This window comes from Vidua macroura, chromosome 13 (assembly GCF_024509145.1).
Source record: "Vidua macroura isolate BioBank_ID:100142 chromosome 13, ASM2450914v1, whole genome shotgun sequence".
Taxonomy (NCBI): Eukaryota; Metazoa; Chordata; class Aves; order Passeriformes; family Viduidae; genus Vidua; species Vidua macroura.
The window spans coordinates 3582760-3604049 of NC_071583.1; the positions used below are offsets into that span (position 1 = coordinate 3582760).

At 42.0% G+C, this 21290-nt stretch overlaps 1 protein-coding gene across 1 annotated transcript in view; it reads left to right on the forward strand.

The window, feature by feature from the left end:
• The window catches only part of PDZRN3 (PDZ domain containing ring finger 3), a 130733-nt gene that overhangs the window by 106736 nt on the left and 2707 nt on the right, over positions 1 to 21290 (forward strand). Inside the window, exons 4-9 of the mRNA XM_053989706.1 lie at positions 8492 to 8733; positions 10810 to 10897; positions 18079 to 18177; positions 18729 to 18791; positions 19382 to 19483; positions 20536 to 20652. Of these exons, the coding sequence (XP_053845681.1) occupies positions 8492 to 8733; positions 10810 to 10897; positions 18079 to 18177; positions 18729 to 18791; positions 19382 to 19483; positions 20536 to 20652 (711 nt within the window). The remainder of the gene's footprint in view (positions 1 to 8491; positions 8734 to 10809; positions 10898 to 18078; positions 18178 to 18728; positions 18792 to 19381; positions 19484 to 20535; positions 20653 to 21290) is intronic.

Sequence of the window (21290 nt, forward strand, 5' to 3'; positions counted from 1 at the left end):
GGTAGGGACACAGAGGTGATTGGACATGCTGTCCACTGGCATAGGGACTGGGCACTAATATATCAAAATTATCCCAAATAATAACAAAGACTACACACAGAAGTGCAACTAGAGGGTTTTTTTGCAACTTCTAACGATATTCTGTACATTTTTGCAAAGTGAAAACTGAACATTTTAGAGAGAGCAATCATTCATGTGTCAGGAGATCACAGCTGATAAGAACTTTTAAATTTGGCCTTGGTGCTTCAGAGTTCAGCAGAAGCTCTTGCATCTGACCCAGTAAATCTGTGTAACTGCCATCAGTTCTAGCCAAAGGCAAAGGAAGGAAAATGAAGGTGTTTTTGTCAGTGTCACACTGTGAGAACTCAGGGCCCTGGCAGCACGGAGGGAGGTGGTGGTGGGACTCCCTTCTGAGGTTCATGTTCTTCAGCCACTTCAGCTCTGCCTGTGGAAGGCCCAAGGTGACAAATCTCCTGAAGCAGCAGGGCTGAGAAACCCTCTGGGGTCTGTCACTGCGTTCCCACAGAACAGCACCAGGTGTTCTTTCCATCTTTTCTTGGAACCAGCTTCAATAACCCTCTTCAACACAGGTGATCTTCAGAGCTGTCCAAAATTCCTCTTTCCCTATCCTGCATCACCGAGGCATTTGTGGAAGAGGGGAGGGAGTGGGAAGATGGGCTTAAAAGCTACAAACAATGAGCAGCAGTGTGAAAACGGGGTGCTGGGAATCAGCATGATCTTAAAGCACAGTGCCTGGGTGGTGGGATGGGAGGTCTGAGTTGTGCTGTGCCCTCCTGTGACCTCAGGCAGATCACTCACTTGCTCTGTGTTCCATCTTCTGTAGAGATCCCTTCTGTCTGTTTGCCTGGAGCAGGTCTCCAGAGGCAGCACTGCCTTTTGCTGTGTGCTTGCACAGTCTGATATGCTGCCAAAATGATATCAGCATTATGTGAAGTGCTGGTCTGTACACCAGAAACTTGTACTACTCTGATTTTAGCTGAGGTATGGTGATAAATATTGCCTTACCAAGCTGTGAGTGCTGGAAGGCCGTAGCAGGGGAAAGCTCCCTCCAAATCTTAGTCTTTGACCATTCCCTTTTTCTGTGGGAGAAAGGTGCTGCTCTGCAGGGGCCTTTGGTCTGATTCAGGACAAGAATTGTTTCTTATGCTACTCAAATTCAGCTTGAATCCACGTAACATTGCACCCTCAGCTAAAAGGGTTATGACTTTTTCATGCTGTTCACTCTCATTGTGTGTTATTTTAAACATAAATATAGGATACACAGCATTTTGAAAGTTGTCATTCATAAAAATCTGTAATTTGCTCCACTAGATGAACACGTAGACATAGATTTTTGCCTCTTGGGAAAAGCACATGAGCATTTCCCAAGGAGCCACACTGGAGGTGCAGTGCTAGAGATGGACAAAGCAGAGGATGTGAGAAAACGGGTAATTACACTTGCTGAATCCAGTCATTAGTAATTCATGGTTATTTATGGCTCATTTGTAGCTCGCTCAGAGATCCCATTGATTGGCCCCCTCTGGGGCACGCTGCAGAAATGGCAGAGAGAGGCATGAAAAGGGGAGGCCTCTAAACTTCTGGCTGTGTTCTAGGTGGACCTGGGTTATTAAGCCATGAAAAGACAGACAAAAGATCACTGTAAAAAATGAGGAAAAGCATTTCTGCCCTGGTACAAAATCATTTAACACGATTAATGCATATTTAAGAGAAAAAGGGCTCCAAGTAAACTTTGCTTCTAGTGAAAGTCCAAGGGTCTCAGAAGCCCCAGCATTGCTCTGTGTTTTCATTGAAGCAAATGATAATATTCCCTGTGGTTTTATTTTGAGTAGTGATCCACAGGAGCAGAGCCTGAGAACCCAACCAAGAGCATCTTAGTATGCTACAGACAGTGCTGGCACTGCCTTGGTAATACCTAAATGTGCTAATTGCTAGCAAAATAAAAATTCCTTTATTTCCAGGCTCTTTTTCCCAAGATGTTCCATTTGCAAGTTAACGGTTTGGAGAACAAATGTATTCTGTGCTCTTAAGGAAAAGAATTTTTCCTTGGTCTGAGCTGTTTTGTCATGGATGGCTTGCAAGGCAGAAGGGAAATGCACACACATGGAAACAGTCTATTACTAAACAATATAATTCTGGGGTTTTCAAAAGGAGGGAGACTGTCCATATGAGGGAAATAAAAGAGGGATTAGATGGATCTGCAAGAAGAATTAACCTGTATTTTGAACCTTTTTTCTCCAATTCCTGAAGAAGAGGGGGGGGTTATAAAATAGGCTTTTTGCTGCTCTTGCTTCTATAAAAATCTTTAAAGTTGTGCTGCTTTTTCTTAGCATGCAGACTCCTTAAGAACTTGCTAAAGAAGTGAATCAGACCATAAAGAACATTTTAAATGGAGCACAGGCATCTGTAGTCTAACAGAACTAGCATTTTTATAGTGCACTTCCCAAGGATTTGCATGAATTTCTACAAAGAAAAGCTGCTTACTCATTCTTAGGCAAAAAAGTTTTTTTCTCTGTGACATTTGTGAGGCGTAGAAGAGCCAACAAGCTGTACAATGCATACAAATGTTTGTCATTCATGGCATTAAACCCACGGAAATCAGTCTAAATTAATGGGAAAAAATAATTTACTGAAACCCGTCTGGTTTCTGCTCTGCTCCCAGCATCCAGAACACAACGTTACACACTATTGCTTCAAAAATAAAATGCAAATTAATTACAACTAAGCTGTTCTGCACAGGGATCTTGTGGCTTTCTCAACCTTTCAGTAACTACTTCCACCGGTGCCTGAAGTCACTTCATCTGTGCTGTTGCAGATGATGTTTGCTCATGCCTGAGTGCTGAACTCCTCCATTCCCTGAGCATCCTCCCCACCTCCTCTTCTGCCAGCCCTTTCCTGCCACAGCCCTGTCCCAATGTCCCCTCCCAGGGCTCCTGTGTGTGCCCCTGCCGTGGCTGCAAGTGGGAAACTGGGAATGAGCTCCAGGAACATCCTTTGGATTTGTAGGGACCACAGGTGTGTTAATTCTGCTCTCACAGGAAAAGAGAAACCACCACTGCTGGGGTTTCCAGCAGTGTGTCAAAAGGAAAAGAAAATCAGAATTGGTGGCAACCAGGAGGAAGTTCTGTCCACTTATAAATAAGTGACATATTTTGATATACCTGAAGGCCTCTAATTTATGCCTGCCATTAAAAAGTGGCAATTAATTAGTCTTCTCTTCCCACCCAGAGAGATAAAGCATGTAAATCACTTACCTTGCTCAATAATTAAACAGCAGCTATTGATAAAATGGCATTTCTGTAATAGCACAACCGTGTCCTATCCTGCCTCATACCTCAGGCAAAAATAAAAATGTGTTTTCTAGTAACAGAGAACAATTCTGTCATCCCAGCCTTGGCTGCAAATTCCCATTGCCTTGCACAGGAGGCCCAGCCTTGCCCTCACAGTGGGAAGGCTGGAAGGCTCCAGCCTCTGCACCCTGTGCCAATTGTGACCTCAGGAAATTAGCATCTAAACAGTGGCACTTGGCTCAGGAACCTGCTGGAAGATCCCAAACCTCTCAGTATAACAATTGTTAAAGTAAAAGCACATAAGTAAATATAAAAACGTGAGAAAATCTGTCCTTGTAAAAGGTATTTCACTGTGGCATACCTGGAATTAATAGAAGGAGGAGATTTCAACAGGAGGGATGCCAAATGCCTTGCACAGCTCCAGCAGAGAGAAGCCAATGTAGATCCAATCCACAGTGTATATTACACACTCACAGCACTGGAAAATTATATGGAAAGCTATCTCCTAGTGAGGTACAGCAAATTCTTCACAAGCATAAAGAGATATCAGGGGTTTTCCTGGGTTTTTTTTGTTTTTCTTCTTTTCTTTTCTCCTTGTTGAGAACATCACTGCTCACAAATCATCACTGATTTATTTGTTTTTTCTACTTAATATGTAGCTACCAGCTGAGAGAGGTTTGAAAACAGACTCAGGAATGCATTTGGGTCTTGCCAACCCTACACCCTCCAAGATCCTACTGCCTGTTTTTACCCTTTTATCTCCATGGTAGCACTCAAAAGTTTTTTTGCATGGCTCTGAGGAGTCTGATCTCAAACTCTACCCAAGTATTTGCTGTATTCACACCTCCTAAGCTGTCATGGGATGTACCTCAGCAATTCCACCTGATGTTTAGGGTTCCTCAGTGAAGTTCTGCTGCTTCCATTTGGGGCCAGATGCAGCATATTAGATTTTTCTCATTCTTCTTTTCATGTTTATTTTTGTGTTTATTTTAATTCCTGTTTATTTTTCTGACCATTTACTTCTTGGGTATAGGAATTAATGAGAGCTCCATGATCAAAATGAGAGTTTAAGACATTGTTTTCTTCTGTTTGTTTGCTGGGGTCACCTGTATGGATTTGTGCCATGGCTTCCCCTGTTCTGCCTTTGGGTGTCATCTCTCTTTTTCTCAATTACAAATATACATCACTTTCACCTTAATTGACCATGGCAGCATTTTCCTTTCCATTATCTCAGTTTGGCCATGGACTGGTGATGGCACACTCACCTTCATAACTTCTTGATTTGCTGTTAATGTCCTCTCTCAGTCAGAGCCTGAGCTGAGGCACTGCAAAAGCAAAACACTTCTTGACTCCAGTGAGCATCAAATCAAGCTCAAGTGACTATTTGATTTTCATTCCAAGTATTAAAACTTCCAGGAGACACAGACCTCCCAGACAGGATTATGCCATCTTTATCTACAGATTTCTTGCTGCCTCTTTAGATTTCTTGGTCCTCTCTCCAGCCTACTTTAGTGCAGAAGAACATACAGTACATGCTACAAAATAAAATACTGTAAATGCTATTCTATTTCATAATCATTGCATAGCTTCTATTAAAAAAAAAAAAATCAAATATGCCTTCCTTATTTACTGTCTGCTGTTAATACAGAGTATTTGTGTCCCTGCCTCATGCAGAGGCTAAACCCACTATCTGGCTGCACCACAAATTCCACCCAAGTCCACTCAGCTCAGTTTAACTCCAGTCATTGCATTTTATCTGCAGCTTTCTCCATATTCAGTATATTTCCAATGCTAAGAAGGTCCAAAAGCTAAGCATTTCACCCTTTCAGACAAGTTAATTTATCCATCCTTTGTGCCATGAAAGATCCCATTGTCTCTGTCACATGGCATGCTCCTCAGAAATTATGCATATTTGTCGTTTTTGGCAGTCTTCTGAAGCGTTCATGTGCGTGGATTTTTTTTCTGTGTTATTTCAGACGTAACTGTTTATAAGGAAAGAAATTGCTGAGCACAATTCAGCAGCATTAGGAATAAAGTCCAGGAATATAAAGCCCCTTTCTTTTTAACAAAGCAAATCTATACAGATTTAGTAATTTATTTATTTTATTATGTATTTATTGGTTTTTAAGCACTAGGAATAAATATTTGTCAATTGTTACAAATTTTCCAGATAGAAACTAAGCATATTAGTATCACCTATTTGCTAGAATCAGGATTAGCCACAAGTACTGACTCAACACAGACACCAGAAATCAGCCCATTGAGATCATCCCAGTATATTTCTCTTCTGCATCATTTTTGTGCTGCTAAAAATAAAATACCAATACCTGCTACTTTTTCTAGACTAAAAAGCAATTTATCTCTGTTATGCATAAGCAGACTGGTGAATTACTGCTTGTTATTATCCAAATATTTAGCACTGCCATCCTGTAATGGAAAATTGTATTATTGGTGTGCTGAGATGGGAAATGCTTAAAAAAAATGCTTCAATAAAAAGTAATTACAAACTATTCACTGCTCAGTATTTACCACATATTATGGCACTTACTGCAGGTTTTTTAGGAACCAGATTCAGAAATACAATTCCCTGCTGTAAAGCACTTTTAAGCGTATTTTTGTGTCATTGTGTGCTCTTTCATCATTTGTTAGGGCAGTTCTGACCACGTCTCATAGATCAGCATCACCACAGTGGCCAAGGCTGCTGATCAGGACAGGAACCTGCAGAGCTAAAAGGATTCCACTCAGCTGGGGTTTAGGAATCGTCTCTTGTAAGGGATCCACAGACTGACCCCGAAACCATTCATCATGTGGACAGCTACTGTCCAGAGGATAGTTTGCCTAACACGATGTGGGTGCTGCCACAGCTCATAGAAATATTAACTCTTAAAGACAAAATCCCCAACCATATCTTTGGAGTGGGTCAAGAAACCCATAACAACAGCAGTACAGTGATTTATGCTTCCATTTCACTGCAATCATTGCCATCCTATCAAACCCATCCTTTAAAATTCTATACACATCAAATATAATTCTGCTTGTAGAGTAATCAATTTACCAATTTAAAGCTGAATGCCAGAAAGTCACAAACCTTTTCTACACAAGGTCCCTCTGCAGCAGGAGAGGGTTTAGATTAAAATTTAGCTGGCTCATCACCCCAGTTCTAAAATCTGGTCCCATTGTCCTTCTTCCTGGCTGTGCAGCACCTTTTCTTCTTCGTGGCATTATCAGCTTGCAGACAACACAGTCAGGAAACTACTTGGAAATAACTCCTGTAGTAACAATTTATGACACAGTGCAGCTACTACCGCCTGTTCCCTGCATGACATCAACCTGTCCTTGAAGTTATGATTATTTATGTAACAATTGCATAGGAGAACACAAAGAGGATGCCAGTCCATGGATTTGCAGAAATAAAAGTGTCCTAAGGAACCTAAATTAAAATGCAGGCCTGTACTAAACTGTCTGTAATCCAGGTTCATTACAGCATTTGGGAATGAACTGGAAATCTGTCCTTTGCAGGGTTTTACCAGGTTTTACTATGAAGATGGAGAAAGGACCTTCATAAATAGTTTTCTGCTCAAGAGATATTCTGAGCACATTTCTGAAAAGCATTATACACTGCAATTTAGATTCTTTTGTTTTGATTGCTTGTTGGGTTTTGTTGTACCAAAAAAAAAAAAAAAATAGGATGCACACAGTAAAATGTGCAACGTTTAATTTGCAGCAAATAATAAAACTCAAACCATAATCAGCATTTCCTTTTTCCAGAGAAAACATTACGCTGAACCTAATTTTACAGCTGTACAAACTGTTTTAAAGTAATCTGCTCAATTGGGCGAGTTAATGATATTTAATTTGACCAGGCCAAACTTTACATGCTGTGCATAACTGGGAGCAATGTGCAGTGCAAGTGTTTGTGTGATGTAAATGTCATGCTAACACCTTCCCATCTCAGCTGGCTTCACAAAAATCCTGGTGTCATCACCTCCCTAAGGCAAACTCAAGATGACAGCAGGGGAAAAGTGTTAGTTGCACAAGGTAATTCAGCAGGAATTTAACCTTTTCAATCTATTCTGCACTCAAGTTAACCCTCTTTATATCAGCCAGCTCTTTGCCCTGGGCAATATGTTAAGTATGGGCTAAATTCAGTTATTGTGCTGAGTAATGTGGTCGTTCAGGTGCCCCACTTTTATGTGACTAAATGTGGATTCTAGTGTGTATTTAGAGCAGTGTGTGAATTCTCTGCTCAGCCCCCCAGTTCCATGGCCTGGCATGTCTCCTGTTATTTATATCCACTACTCCATTTAGAGTTTTTTATTGCTGTGACTGAGTGCTACCATCATGTTTCATCTAAAGAATTGTTTATCAGACACAAACACATACTTTTGTAGTTTTGGTTTTGTTCAGCAAAAAGGCGAAGAGTCTAAAAAGCAAACCAAAACTAGAAAAATGCCAGGAGAATCAATAACTTGTTGTGTTTGAACAAGGGCTGAGCGATTTCTAATCTGCAAGAAACAAATGGGGTGCTGGTTTGTACTTCACCTCAAAGAGCAAGCCCAGTAAAATCTACCAAAATAAAAGGCAGAGCAGAGGATTTGTAAAGTTACTGTAGTAAAAAGGGAAAGTGAGAGATGCACAAGGTGGTGGGGATGGTTCCTGGCACTGGCTGCTCACACCTTGGTGATGCCTAAAGAGGCTGACCTAGAACAGAGGCTGGACAGAGTTAAAAGAATAAAGTAAGGATTTATTAAAAGGCCTTCAAAGGATACACCTTGGGAACTACAAGAGGCTGGCTGTGGTTCTGCCCAAGATGGACCCAAGATGGACAGTGTGTCATGAGTTTTTATACTTTTATAAGTTCTGGTCCATTTCCATATTGGGGTTCATTGCCCAGTTCCAGCTCCAGGTGCTGCAGTCCCACCCTCCCAGGTTGCTCTCCTCCATTCCCTGCTGTTTGCACTCTTTGGGCTGAAGCTGCAGCGCTGTCCTTGGTTCTGGGGCTGGAAAAGGATTGTTCTGTGTGCCTGAGCTGTGAAGATAACCTGCTTAATATGAAGTCTGGAGTTATATGCACCAATGCAGTGCAGAACCTGGAAAATACGAACGCTAAAACTCAAGGCATCATTGGGATGGCTGGGAGCTGAGCCTGGGTCCCTGACAGCTTTGCTGCTTTCTTCCTGCAGGTCAATGGGAAGGATTTATCCAAAGCCACCCACGAGCAGGCGGTGGAGGCGTTCAAAACCGCCAAGGAGCCCATCGTGGTGCAGGTGCTGCGGAGGGCCCCGCGCGCCAAGGCCCACGAGCCGCAGCTGGTGGACGTGGGCACCCAGACCGACATCACCTTCGAGCACATCATGGCCCTCAGCAAGATGGGCTCGCCCACCCCGCCCGTCCCCGGGCTGGACCCCTACCTGCTGCCCGAAGAGTAAGTGGTGCTTTGTGAGCCTCAGAAATCCTTGTGTTCCGTAACGTGGTGTGCTGGAAGGAGCTCGCCACCTCACCTCGCTCGCTGGTAGACATGTCCTCCCAGAAAGTAGCCAGGATTCATCCACCACTGAGCCATAAACATGTACTCCCAGAAACATGTAAGCATGTACTCCCAGAAGCAGCCAGGATTCATCCACCGCTGAGCCATAACTCACAGGATTTTCATTTTTCCTACACATTAGCGAGACATTACTCACATGAGTAATGCCACTGAGTCACAACATGGCCTCATAAAGCTCATTTTTTTTGCTGGCATTTGATGGATAAAGTTATTGCATTTTGTAATTCCTCTCACTGCCTCTTTGGGTTGCTTGTGTTTTAACTTTATTTTTTATGGCTGCCATAAATTGTGTAATGCTAAGAGCTGCTACATTCTGTTCCAGTGTATTAATTACTTTATTATAACCCTGCAGCGCTGTTACTCGAATAAGTTATTTTCTGGGACTAGAATTACTTACCAGTGTTGTCATGGATGTTTTAGAATCAAATTTTAATTATTGTTAATGGTAATTTGATGCTTTTGTACTTACAAATACAAATGACAATTATCTCCTGGCGCACACACCCCCCGCCCTCGCATGCTGTTGGAGAGGAAAACAGCTCCCCGGGGAGCCCCTGCAGATTGCCTGTCATCCTGCCACGCACCTCCACAGGGAGCAGGGAATGGAAAGGATTCTGACCCTCTCCGTTGCTGTGTGTGAGGGACTGATCTGGTCAAGCCACAGCAATTCCTGGTTTTGAGGCGATCCTGCACGTGGTGAGAGCAGGACTGGTGTGCACCCACCCTCCCAGGGCCCCTCTCCAGACATCCCTGCCTGCCCTCCTGGGGAATGGGGTTTGGCTGATCCTGCACTGCCCTGGGCGACTTTCAGAGCACAGCAACCTTCACACTCTGAGCCAGGACCACTCCATGGCAGTGTCTGCTCCTCTCATGACTCTGCTGATACTCAGAGGGTGGTTCCAGCCACCTATTCCCACTCAAAATCCAAGCACAGCAGCACAATTTAGTGGAAATACTTGACAAAAGGCTGGACATGATTATTCCAAGGGCCTTGATTGACACTGCACCTCCCAACTTCATCTGCACTAGGGGCTTTTAGTACCTTAGACTTGCCAACTGCACTTAGAAAACAGCAAAGATTCATTCCTGATGAATCATTTAGGAAAAAATTCTTCCCTGTGAGGGTGGTAAGGCCATGGCACAGGTTGCCCCAAGAAGTTGTGGCTGCCCCATCCCTGGAAGTGTCCAAGACAGGTTGAAGCAGCCTGGTCTAGTGGAAGGTGTCCCTGCCCATGGCAAGGGTGGAATGAGATTTTCCTTAAGGTGCCTTCCACCCTAAACTGTCCCATGATTTTATCATTCTGTAATGTAGGTTCCAATGCATTATTCCACATTAGCCCTATCAGCTCCACATTGTTCCTTAATTATTAGCCCCAGCTGCTGGATCAGCAGTGCCCTTCCTCTGGGCCCTCACAGCCTTTCTCATGCCAGGGCCACCCTCAGCTCTCTGGCTGTGCTGTCACCCAGCCCGTGAAAGCAGAGTCATTTTTTCCTAGTTTTCCTCTCATTTCTCCCAATTCCATTCAGATTAATCTCGCCTGCCTCCAACAACTTGACTATCCTGGCCAATTAGCAGATGCTGTTAGATAAATAGTCTCAGCCATGTATCTACTTAACAGAGAATTAAAGGGAGTTTACTTTCACTGCAGATAAAACAATCCAGCACAGAAAACGGTGATCACAAGAGCATTACACTGCTTACAACTTCCAAAGTAAAGGCAGTGCAAGTGTGGGAGAGCTCAAGCAGTAAAAAGCAGCAGGCTGTCCTCCTACAATACATGGAATTTTCATTTCAAACACTTACTGGGGTGAGTGGTGTCGCTTATAGAATTAACCACATGCAGCTCCTCAGTGTGGGGGTCACTCCATCATCTCCCCTACAAGCCTGGAATGCATTAACAAGTTCCACTGAAGTCCTGAGTGCTGTCCTAAGAAATACCTTTTTTTTTCCAGCCATCCATCCGTGCATGAATACTATGACCCAAATGACTACATGGGAGGAATTCATCAAGAAATGGACCGGGATGAGTTGGAATTAGAGGTACTTAATCTGAGTAACTTTCTCATTTCCATATGCACCTCAAGGTCTTTGAATTGCATAAAGTGGAGAGAGTTTTCAAAGCAGATGTTTGTGATAACATTGTTCACTAGCTGCTGATACCTTTATCACTCCATTGAACTGTGAGCCAGGCACTGATGATCATCAGCTAACAAATTAACATAAATAATGAAGTCATTGATTCCTTTAATTAAATTCTGTGTAAGTGTGCTGATTTAAGCTTTCTGAAAATCTGAAAGGCTGTGCTGAGTGGTAGGACCTGTTCCACATAACCACAGTAAAAATGTGTGAGTTTCCCTTAAATATTTCCTGGCTGAGAAACAGATGTTCTTGATCATATAATTTTGAAGTATGTTAAGTTTACAAGACAAGGCCAGGATAGATTTGCCACTATACTAAGCTGTTCCTCCCTTTTTCATTACTTAAGTGACATATGTATACATATGAAATTACAGATAATAAAAGTTGAACCAGTCATGAAAGTATGCAAGCCCTTTTCCCTGCCAAATTTTTAAAAATCACTTTTGGTTCTAGTGCTTGTATATCCCATCAGAAGTTCATCTTCAGTTTTCTCATTCCTAATTTTAATAGCCTGCTCCCAACCATTCAAGGTACGGCACAGAAATTGTGGGGCTCCGCAAGATACTTAAGCAGTACTGGCCCAGTGAAGTGTTTTTAATTATTTGTAATAAACAGTAGTAAAATATCCCAATAGCTCTAAATACAGCCAGCAATGTCTGACCCAGGTGATCTATCCAAGACTATCAGTAAGAGAATATTTTATCCCTTAATTGGCTTGCACTTCTGATTTCTTAGATCCTGGTCCTGCTAACACCTATGTGTCACAGCAAGCTGTGCTGACCTGCCTGAAGCTCTGCTGAAATCAGTGCAGATTTATCAACAGCTGCAGTGGGAGCAGAGTTCAGTCCTTCCATGAGCGCCAGGTTGTTTCCTTCTATAAAAGTGTTTGCAGGATCAAGGACTAAAACCCCATAAAAAGTTTGCAAGCTGTTCTCAAATTCTGTGGATCTGGTAGCAATTCATCTCTGTATACAAACGTAAATCAAAGGCAGGATAAAATCAAAGTGCCAGTAAAACAAATGCTACTTAGCAGACTTCAAGGCCTTACTTTTCAAACAAGGGCCTTTTTTTTTTTTTTTTCCCTCTTAAATAAAAACAAATACAATATAGATTTCGGTCTCAAAGGAAAGTGTAGAACAAATCAGTGTTTTCTACCAGTATCTTTCCAAAATTTACTTTTTAGGAAACCTAAATATTGTGGATAAATTCTAATGCTTCCATTAGAAAGTCAACCAGTTGAGCTGAAAACACTTTAAACACACACACTCCTGTAGCCAAGCCTTAATATGCCTTAAACCACAACATTAATAATTTTGACATTGATATAGCACTTGATGGCAAAAGGTGATCAGCTCAGTAACACAGGCAGATGGACATTAGGAGAGTCTCTGTAGCCTAATAGTATTTCCTAAAAACCACTAAAGATTCCTGTTCAAATTGTAAAGACTGTGATCAATGGTAAGGTCAAAGTGCTAACAGGGACTCAACTGGCTGGTTGCTTTTTTGTTTGCCTTTTGATAGATATGTTTTAAAAGACCACAAAGGCACTGTTTCATTGACTGCAGCAGGAATGTCGAAAGTAAGAAAGCCATCAAGTCAGCCTTCTGGGTTCCTATGTCTATAAAATGTGCTTTGAATTTAAATCAGAAGCTCCTCATCTAAACTTTTATGGTCTATAACTGACTGGTTAGTGATTTGTAACAAGCAAACAAGACAAAAAAGGTGAAATAGCCAAGTTCACAACAAACCTCCAATGTAAATATCCATAGGAAGGAATTTATGCTGGCAGTATTGCTGAGGTGCCAAAATTGTATTCTCGGTTTTATCTCAACATTTGTCTTAAAATTGATGACTCAGAGGTAACTGCCATATATTCTCTGCTGCAAAAATAAATAAATACAATTTCTTTTCTTTTGAAGTTTCCATGCCACAAGTAAAGAGGAACTAAATCGTGAACTCCTATTTTATTATAAATTAAAAGTACATTCATTCCTCATGGAGGCCCAGCTAGAAGTCATTTCAGGCTCATAAAGGAAGAATAATGTCACTCCAGGATTCCCCAGCAGTGTTATGCATTAATATGTTTATTCAAACAAGTCTGTCCAGCTGTCAGACACAGCCCAAGCCAGGGCTCTCTCAGTGGAACTTTCTCACATTACAAAGGAGAACATTCTACATCAAAAAGGGGCCTGTTCCCTCCCATCTGACTTTCTGTCTTCACCCTTCCCAATATGCAACTTGTATGTAGGTCTTTCTTTCCAAGAAAAGAACTGAACTCAGCTGAATGGTTAGCTGAAAGTCAGTGAAGCTTGGAGATGAAAATTACATTAAATGTTTGCTACTGCTGAGAAATTTCCCTCCGATACTCTCACTCAGTGTTGGACAGAAATGAAGCATTCTTGTCAAAAGACTGAAGGAGGACACCAAATTCGTTCAAAGAGCTTTTTGCCCACCCAGTGCACAGCTCCCAGTGTTCCCAGCATGAAACCACAACAGCTGATCAGCAAAAGATGAACACACTGAGCACAAAAAAAGTGCTTCAAGATCTGAAATTAATACTCTGGTGCTTTTAGGAAACCATGAGTAAAAGCTGAGTACCAGGGTTTCAAGCTCTCCCCTTTGCTGTACTTTGCTACTTTGGTTGAAACTTTTCTTTCACGTCTCCAATAATTTGTTTGCAAGGGAGGCGAGAGGCGACTCTGAACATGTGAATTGGAAGGCTCCATCACAGGCACTCTGCAATTTTTATTCCATCCTGGTTTACAAAGCGTTTCAAAGCATCTTTTATGTGAATAAATTTCTTCTCTATGAAAACTCCAGCTCTGCAGGGAGTTGCACAGATCAGGAGCCTCTCAAGGCATTGCTGTGTCTGGGAATACAAAGAGCTGCAGCCTGAGCAGGCCTGCTTCAGGCAGTGATTGAATATGGAAAGGTTTAAAAAGCTTCACAGCTGCACTTTCTAACACAAATATTTGTATGTTCTCTGTTTGGAACAAACGCAAAAGTGGTAAAACATTTCATCTGGCTCACAAGGCAGCATTGAAAAGTTGTCCTGCCTCAGCTCTCTGGAGGTTTCCAGCCTGGCCTCAGCACCTCGTGCTGTGTGAGAAAGGTCTGAATTATGGAGCTCTGCCCATCTGCTTGGCAGAGAGCCTGGCATCCTCCGAGTTATCTTACTGAGCCATCCCAAGCCTCTTTTCCTCAGGGTGAGAAATACTTTTCTTCAGCCTTCCCCAGCACCACTGGTGATTAAAGCTGGTCCAGCCTCTATGGCCTGACAGAGAATTCCCATCACAGAGCTGGGCTGCCACAGAAACCTCCAGGTAGAGTTCTGCTTCTCTAGAGCAGAGAATTTTGGGAAGAAAATCTGGCTTATGGCTTTTTCTCCTTTGAAAAAGGAAAGGGTGGGATTCTTTTCCATTTACCTGTGTTGAAAACCACTTTGATATGGAAATACAAACATAAAGATTACTTTCTTAGGTTCAAGAAAGCATGAAGAAGATTTTCCCTCCTACTGTAACAAGGTCAGTTGCTAAAAGTAGAAAGGGCCTTATGCAGTATAAAAGGAAATAGTTCTTTATATTTATTTCCCTGACTTTGTTTTCTGTATGAAACCTAGCAAAAGGAAGCACAAAAAAGGGGACACTGCTGGTCAGGTATGGCAGAGGTCAGCACAGAAAAAAAATCCACCACATCTTACAGAGAGGGAGAAGGACAGAGCACTTATGCAAGCTGTGGGTGAGGCTTTCTGAGTAACTGAACTATTCTTACCCACTGCTGTCATTTCAGATCTCTACTGCTCATTTCTGTCTTGTTAGAGGAAGGACTCTGATTTTTATAAATTTGCAGGCAGGCCATAATTCTAAATCAGCAGTACAATAATTCAATAATCCTCTGCAAATGAAGGATCTTCTGAGCTTATAGAGGTTAATTTACTATTATCACTTGCTCCTAATTCATTATGATGAGTGGTTGCAGGTATAATGTCACAGGGCATGTTCATTTCTTCTTGTCTTGCTGTAAATGCCAGATGGATTTCAGCAACCAGCTCTGTGAGCCCTCCTTGGCTCTGCATTTGACGAGGAGCCAATAATCTTTCAGACACTTCTCTTGCACAGACTATTTTGAAAGAGCATCCAAATCCTCCTTTGAACATCTCTCAAAATGTCACTTTTACCTGATCTGAAGAAGCAGATTTGAATTATCTGCGAGTGTAAAAACTGTCATAGACAGAATTTTCACATTTATCACATTAACCCCGCCCCAGCATTCCCACACTCTGTGGGCAGCTCCTCTGCCTGCCAGCTGCTTTGTGTGGCTGCAGACCAGGTGTGGAGTAACCTCAGTGTGTCCCTTCCACTGCCCTGGAGTGCAGCCCCTGAGACAAAACTGTAAGAACTGGCAAGTCCTGTGGCATGGCAAACACAGGGACTTGCACTTTTAAACTCCTCCAGGCCCATATGAATGTTCCTCTGTTTAATTAATTCCTGGTACAATTACTCAAGCTGCCATAATACCTGCACTTGCAGGTGCCAGTTTTCCATTTTCCCCTTTCATGTATTTCTGCATTACACAGACTTGCCTCTGAATATGGAAAATAACCTTTGCTTTGAAGACTCTGGTGTTGATTCTTCAACTCCAACTGGAATTACACACTTTTATCTCTCAAATATTTCAAACCTTTATGATTATATTAAAACTTCACTGACGCAAAGACCTACAGAAAGCAGCTGTTCCTATGTTTAAGTTCATAAAATTATAATATTTGGGTAGCATCAAATCCACTTTCTTTCTTCCTACCAAGGACTAGAGGGATTGTACTCAAGAGTAAGTCTGTCAACTAATTACTCATAAAAATTCAGGTTCTAGCACCTGCTCTATAAATTTTTTCTGCTCTAGCTTTTCTTGCTGCTTTATTTCTGTGTGTTTTAAAACAACAGATAGCTCTTTTCCTTTCAAAATATATATTATTTAATTTACCAGATGATTTATTACCTTCCAGTATATCACAGGTCACATCTCAGATGGTACAATTTAAATATAAACCCATACTTTATTTTTAATTATTATAACCTTTATAGTTGTACACTGTTGGAAAAACACCTATTGTTAGTAAAAACATGTGGCAAGTAAGAATAAAAATAACAGCTTGCTCCCTCTTTTCCTTCCACTCCAAGAGTTTGTAGTTACTTAGGATCTATTTAAGCAATGGCCAAAGTCGCCATATATTTCTGTTTGTTTTTGTGGGGGTTTTTTAACATTATAAATACATTTTTTCACTGCCAGTATGGCAAGAAGTAGAATAAGCCACAGCACAAATTTCTTGCCATGTTTTCAAATCAATATAAAAGCATTCCTGAAGATCATGAAACTTTTTTGTTAAAGTATGGAGGGAATATGGGAATTGTTCTGGGCCTGAATTAGACTGTATCCACAAATTCCCACCTCACCCCCAGTTCACTCCAAGGGGAAATGCAGGATAAACCCATTGACTGCAGTGACATTCTGGAGGATCAGCTGAGATCAGAACAGAATCCACTTTGTCTCACCTTTCTTCTGAAGAATCTCCATCTCCTCTCTAGAAAGCTCCAAAGCTTTAGAAATGTGAAGAAAACCCCACTATTAAAGCCTTGTGTTCAAACCTTTAAGTAACAAAAGAGAGGGGGGGGAAAGCACAGCAGTTCACCATGGATACTATTGATTGAAACCACTTAAATACCAGCTGAAATGTCACTGACATTTACAGCTACGCTTCTTTAGGGGGGAAAAAAAAGAAATTACACATGTTGACAAGTAAATAACACGAGATTGCTGATCTTGGCAGCTGTCAGCTAGACACACCGATAAATTATTCATATCAGCTTGTTTTATTGTCTTGCCCCTTCCAAATGGCACAGCAGCAGAGATGCCAGAAAGAAGGAGCTGTGTTGTCAGGACTTTTCCTCTGGAATGGCAGGTCCAAGCACAAATAGAGGGTGCAGGGTCTGCCCTGGGCTGGGACAGCCCTTGGATCTTCTGTGTCCCTTTGCCTGCTCCCACTTTTCCCTTTCAGCAGAGCCCAGATCTGCCTGGCCTGAGGAGGAGCAGGACCTCGCCAAGCCTCACTCACTCCCCTCACCTGAGGAGGTAAAAACACAGCTCCAGGTGCTTTCACACCTCTGTCTGTGCAGCAAAACCCTTCCTCCCCACGGCAGCATCCTCAGGACCAGCCCAGCAGTCACAATCAGTGGGTTAAACACGTTAAACCCCCGGGATATCCCTCACAAGCAAAAAGGCAGGACTGAAAGATGCCACAGGGATGGTCACCAGCCAGGAGCATCCCCCAGCCTGGGGCTATCTCCATGGATTTTACAACCCTTCCTACCAACCAGTGTCACACAGCAGCAGCAAACACAGAAGAAAAAAAAAAAGAAAATAACCCTCAGGAATTCCTCGTGGGGAAAAAAAAAGCGTGGAGGAAGAACATACATTTTTAAGATGGGTTAAATGTCTCTGAGATTAATGAGACCACCATGACCTACTGAAACCAAACATTTGCCAGATACTGAAATGCTTATTATGTTTCTATTACCAATAGCAAATGCTTTGCTGACAATATATTGATCTTCAGTCACACTTTTGAGAAATTTATTAGATGAGTTCATGAAAATGATACAATTTAAAGTAATAAAGTGTTAGTTTTTTTCTGAAAAGCCAGAGAATTACCCTGCTTATTAGGAAATATGTATCAGCTGTGACAAATATTGAAATCATACTTTATAAGTATTTTTGCCTTTGAAGTCTTAGCACTACATGAAATATAGGTAATTTTTCTTCTTTAAGATCAATAAAAGGTCTATTTTCAAAATGACTTCCTATTGATTGAAAGGTCAAAAATGTCCCAGGTATTGATTGGCTGCATATAATCACGTTTTGCTCAGTAAGTTAACCTCGTCTACAAGTGAAATCAAAAGACATCCACTATATCACTTAAGCAAAATATTTTCATTGCATTTGAAAAATTGCTTCCATCAGTCACTAGTGTCTCACTGACAATATATTTTCCTTTTTTTTTTTTTTTTTTTTTTTTTCCCAAACCTCAGGAAGTGGATTTGCACAGAGTGAACAGCCAGGACAAGCTTGGCCTCACTGTCTGTTACAGAACAGATGATGAAGATGACATGGGTATTTATGTGAGTGAGGTAAGATTGAGCTGCCTTCCATACTATACCATTTGTTTTTTCAGCTGCATTGTTGGGCAGTTAAGACATTTATCCTCTGTTTGTACCATGTTGGATAAACAGCCAAAATGCAGTAATTGGAAGAAATCTAATTATTTTCCTTTTCTCCAAACTGAGTGCAGTCCTGCTCCCACTGAAGTCAAATTTCATTATATTAACAATGTTCTATTTCAGATGATGCCTTCAGAGTATTTTCATGTATTCCCCCTTTAATTTTTATTCTTGATTATTCCTGAAACAGTATAAATTACAAAAAACCCCACACACTTTTATTTGCAAACATCTGGGGCCCGTTTCTCTCTCCTTGTCCCTTTCCATGAAAAAAGTAGCATTTTATACAGCAACATTTTTTCACCACGCAGAACTATTTCAAATTAATTGCACCAATCTGGGGAAAGAAACTCATCATTAAATCTAAAACCTTCCATTGGAATGCACCACCCAGGAAATAAGGGGAAGTGAATATTGAGCTCCCAAACCTGCAGAGCACTCAGAGGTCTCTGATTTTGCAGATTGATCCCAACAGCATCGCAGCGAAGGACGGGCGGCTGCGAGAAGGGGATCGCATTATCCAGGTACGTGTGGGAAGTGCTCCAGGTGTCCTAAACCCCAGAACTCCAGTGTCCTAAACCCCAGAACTCCAGTGTCCTAAACCCCAGAATTCCAGTGTCCTAAACCCCAGAACTCCAGTGTCCTAAACCCCAGAATTCCAGTGTCCTAAACCCCAGAACTCCAGTGTCCTAAACCCCAGAACTCCAGTGTCCTAAACCCCAGAACTCCAGTGTCCTAAACCCCAGAATTCCAGTGTCCTAAACCCCAGAATTCCAGTGTCCTAAACCCCAGAACTCCAGTGTCCTAAACCCCAGAATTCCAGTGTCCTAAACCCCAGAACTCCAGTGTCCTAAACCCCAGAATTCCAGTGTCCTAAACCCCAGAACTCCAGTGTCCTAAACCCCAGAACTCCTAACAAGGCTCTGCACCTGCCATACAGGGGGTGGAGCAGCATCTCGTGCCCAAACCACCACACTGGCCCAGCACTTCTCTGCACAAGGCTGGGGATGTGTGTGTGGAGCCATCCAGCCAAACCTTTCCATGGGGCTGGGCACAGCAGCATCCAGGGGGTTTCCCTATGAAAACCCTTCATGTGGTGTTTTTTTCTTTAAAGATCAATGGCATCGAGGTGCAGAACCGAGAGGAAGCTGTGGCACTTCTCTCCAGTGAGGAGAGCAAGAATATCTCCTTACTTGTGGCAAGACCAGAAATCCAGGTACGGTAGCAACAAAAAAACCCTCACTTGAGTCTTAATTAAAACAGTTGCTGTTTTGTTGAAAGCAGTTCTTTCAAACCTGTCTAAATCTACCACATCTACCTAAAGCCATATTATACACTTTGACTGCACATATATATATGGCATAAAATAATGGAATTCAGCAGTCATGGTACTCACATATATATTTTTTATTAAAATTCAATTTCTAAGACATCTGGTGATTTATATGTACTGCAGTGTTATTACAAACATCGGTGCAAGGCATTATGTATGGTTTTGAGCCACAGTTTTGAAGAACACGCTGAACTCTAATTCCTATAGCTATTGATTATTCATTCATTAAAACACCTATTATTTAGCCCTTCATACACAGTCTCTCAAAGTACTTGAATACTGTGAAGAAGTCTCCTGAGCTGTAATAAAAGGTTGAACCAGATCCCTTTGTAGAGCAGGGATTAGCACAATAAAGGTGTTGAACAAACAGCCAGGAGCACCATTGTTTGATCTATCTCTGCTCCTGGTGCTGGGAGAGCAGCCCTTGCCAGTGCACCTGGAGACACAGGGTCAGGATCTTCACTGTCCTCTTAGCCTGGATATTTCTGATCTTTCCCGTGGGGATAATTGGGAATGGGAGTAAAAATGTCCTACAGACCCCAGCCAGATTTTCCTTCTGGTGTTTGATGCTGCCTCAAGAGCTTTGGGCTCTGGAGTGTTTTTATACATCTTAATCAAGTTGTGCACAACCCAAAACTGTCCCAGCTCTTACAAGTATTTCCACGGATCAAAAGACAGATTTTTTTTCATATGTAGAGGGCTGTTGAAGATAAAACCCTGCTCTTGGAGATGGAGGCAGCTGTGGGAGGAGGTAGCACAGTCAATACCCACACTTAGCACAAGGACAGGCTCCTTCCCAAGACACAGCAGCACTGTCACAGCAAGGAATCTCCTGAGAATTCCCAACCACTGTCTACAAAGAAAAGCAGTAATTTATGTCAGTCTTCATTCTTTTGACAACGATTGGTTTGTTTTTTCCCTCCCTTTTCACACAGCTGGATGAGGGATGGATGGATGATGACAGAAACGATTTTCTGGATGACTTGCACATGGACATGTTAGAGGAACAGCACCACCAGGCAATGCAATTTACTGCCAGCATGCTTCAGCAGGTACTGCCCTTCTGGTGTGCAGGGCTGTCAAACTTCCCACTGCACTCAATATTCAATATTGAGCTTGCCTGAATACACTTGGTGTCTCAAGTGACACTGAGATCAAGACAAAAAAAAAAAAATGGACTTTCTGTAAAATCAAGGTATTACATGGCTCTCCACAGCTTCAACTCAGGGACCAAGATGATTTAAAATAGTACCTTTTGTGCTTTGCCCCTTACAGCAACATGATCACAATTCTTGGAAATCCCTTATCACTGTGGTCACTGAGAGGAGTATTGGGTGGGTAGAGCAGGCAGAGATCTGATTTACAGAATCTCCTATTTGATGTGCACGCACAGACTGGAAACAGCCTCCCAAAACCTGGAAACACAAATGGACAACTCAGGAAAATGACTGAAGTAAGATCTATACAATAGGAAAAAGGCAAAGGAAAGGTTTTTACATTACAAATTTTATGCAGGGTCACAGATACAGGCTTATATTCTCCATCATTCTGCTATGATTAAAGCATTTTCTCAATTTTTGCCTAGACCTTTTTCCTAAAGTTTTTCTAGAACTCTGCATCCTCTGTGCCATCCCCATGTTGTGAGGAGTCATGCTCTCACTTAGGCACTGCAGGACAACTGGATATCGTT